General features: G+C 36.5%; 1 protein-coding gene across 1 annotated transcript in view; it reads right to left on the bottom strand.

Annotated features, from left to right (window-relative positions):
* The window catches only part of LOC107080765 (G2/M phase-specific E3 ubiquitin-protein ligase-like), a gene marked incomplete at its 3' end in the record, with an annotated part of 2,785 nt that extends 1,669 nt beyond the window's left edge, over window positions 1-1,116 (bottom strand). Inside the window, exons 1-2 of the mRNA XM_015368967.1 lie at window positions 1,113-1,116; window positions 10-119 (exon numbers count right to left, since the gene is read on the bottom strand). Of these exons, the coding sequence (XP_015224453.1) occupies window positions 10-119; window positions 1,113-1,116 (114 nt within the window). The remainder of the gene's footprint in view (window positions 1-9; window positions 120-1,112) is intronic.
* Window positions 1,117-2,217: the final 1,101 nt, after the last annotated feature.

Genomic DNA, 2,217 nt, shown 5'->3' with positions numbered 1-2,217 from the left:
ATAGCCCACCTTGAGAACACTTGTTGGGAATGCAGTTTTTTTCCTCTGCCACTGGAGAATGCCCCTTTCTAAAAGGTCTTCTCTGGCCACACACCGTCTGAATTCCTTTGAACTGTCTACTTGTGTTTCAAGAAAGTGTAAACATCTTCCGTGCTTAAAGAAGCAGATAGAAATATATTAGTAATAAATTACAGATTCTTAAATACACGCAATGCAAATATCACGCTTATTTTATCAAGATATGGTAAATGGTAAATATCATATACTTGAATAGCGCCTTATGTAGCATAAGTTAATAAAGCTCTTCACACTACACATTCACTCTCTGACAAGCTACATTTTAGCCACAGCAGACCTAGGGCAGACTGACAGAAGCATGGCTGCCAGACAATTGGCACCACCAGGCAAAGTGGGCAAAGTGAGACAACAGAGACAAACAGAGCAGGGTTTCAAACCAGCAACCTGTTGACAAGAAAATCTCCCTATCTGCTGCACCACTGTCATGCCTTTAAACAAAGCCCTACAGTAAAAATTATAATGTGTGCATTTGAAACATTTAATTTCATGGAGGGAACTGTAAATGGTAACTGTTAAAGTTGGTGAACATTTCACGATTAATTAGGCATGAAAATATTTGCTATAGTTATTAAATACATACCTTATTGGTTTGCATACAGGAGTTTCCGGAGATGGATATGCACCATTGCAAGTCGTAGAGTCAAAGCTGTTTATGGAACACAATATAAAAAATAGATAAACATATGTATATGGAGAACATTCTAATAAACACATAAACCAAGTAAATTAAGTGTCACCTATCTCCACACAGGCTAGCATGAAGTGTGATTTAATCTTCAGGAAAATCTCAATTGCAAATTGGGCAAACCACCTGAAATTTTTAATGAAAATTGTAAATATGAGAGAAACATTAATATAGGTTTTGAAAAAACCTCGTACTTTTTAAATCAAGTAATTTGTTTGGCTTGCCTTTGCTTTTTTCTCTGCAGTGCATGAGTAAGAGTCCTGAAATAAGCAACAGTACAACCTTTAGATTTTGGAATTTTGCTTCAACAACAACAAAAAAAAAATTAAATAAAAGACCCTCACCTCACCCATGCTTCCATCAGAATCCACCTTTCCTGTGCATGTCTTGATATGTAATGCAAGGACATGCAGAGGCATCACTTCATAACACTGGTAACAAGTCTTCTTTGGCATCTTTGAAAAATGTTGAGAGTCAGAAAGCAGAGCACATGTGTCTAGAGTCTCCTGAAGAGGTACTATGTAAAGGGTTGCTTTCCCCCCTCCTGAAACAGCTTTCAACTCTCTGACAGAATAGCCCTCAGTTTCTGGTGGTATTACTGTGAGCTTTCTTCGACCACTGCCTCCTATTTAGAAAAAAACAAAACATAGCCACAAAAATCGTTTTGTAGAGATTAGAAATGTATTCCACATCCTCTGCAACCACTACTAATCCTTGTAGCATAATACATTACATCACATATGTACTAACACTAATCAAGATACTATGATGGTATATAGTGCATAACAAAAAGTTGCCGAATAACAACATCTCAAACCTATGGCTTTGTGCAACAGCCATCCTCCCAAAAGACCTTCCATCTTTGGAAATGTTTCAGTCAGAAGTCTGGAAATCTTGATTCATAGAAATGCAAAATCAGAGAACATATACCATTGAGAGCAGCAGCTCAATCAACTTTGATAACAACAAATTGTTGTATGTCAACTCAAACATCCTGGTGTTTGCTATGGAATGAGTCTTCTTTTAACATGTCTTGTAACATTCATATAATCCATGTACTTAAAATCTATTTTATTCACTCCAATCTTTTCTGTAATACGGTCACTAAATTTGCAACAGTCAAATTTCCAAATGTTTTGCATGAATCTTTTTATTTTCATAAACTTATTTATGAAATTATGTGTTGAAAAAAATGATATCAACTAAGATGATCAGGCAATTTTTTATAGAAATTCGCCAAAAAACAATCAACTGGAATGGCAACAGTACCTCTGTGTGGTCTGCATCCTCAGGGAGGGTCACAGCTTTTTTCCCCAAACCAGCTTGGATGAGCTCAAGTTCCTCAGCTGGTAATTGTGTGGGGAGTATTTCTTGGTAGCAGATAAAAATTAACTGTTGTGGTCTTTGTGGCTAACTGTAGTTGCTTTGTAGAATGGAAACACCTCTTTTTACCA

Source organism: Cyprinodon variegatus, unplaced genomic scaffold (assembly GCF_000732505.1).
Source record: "Cyprinodon variegatus isolate N-32 unplaced genomic scaffold, C_variegatus-1.0 Scaffold2302, whole genome shotgun sequence".
Taxonomy (NCBI): domain Eukaryota; kingdom Metazoa; phylum Chordata; class Actinopteri; order Cyprinodontiformes; family Cyprinodontidae; genus Cyprinodon; species Cyprinodon variegatus.
Note: the sequence above shows the minus strand (reverse complement) of the source record. Positions and strands in the feature narration are given on the sequence as shown.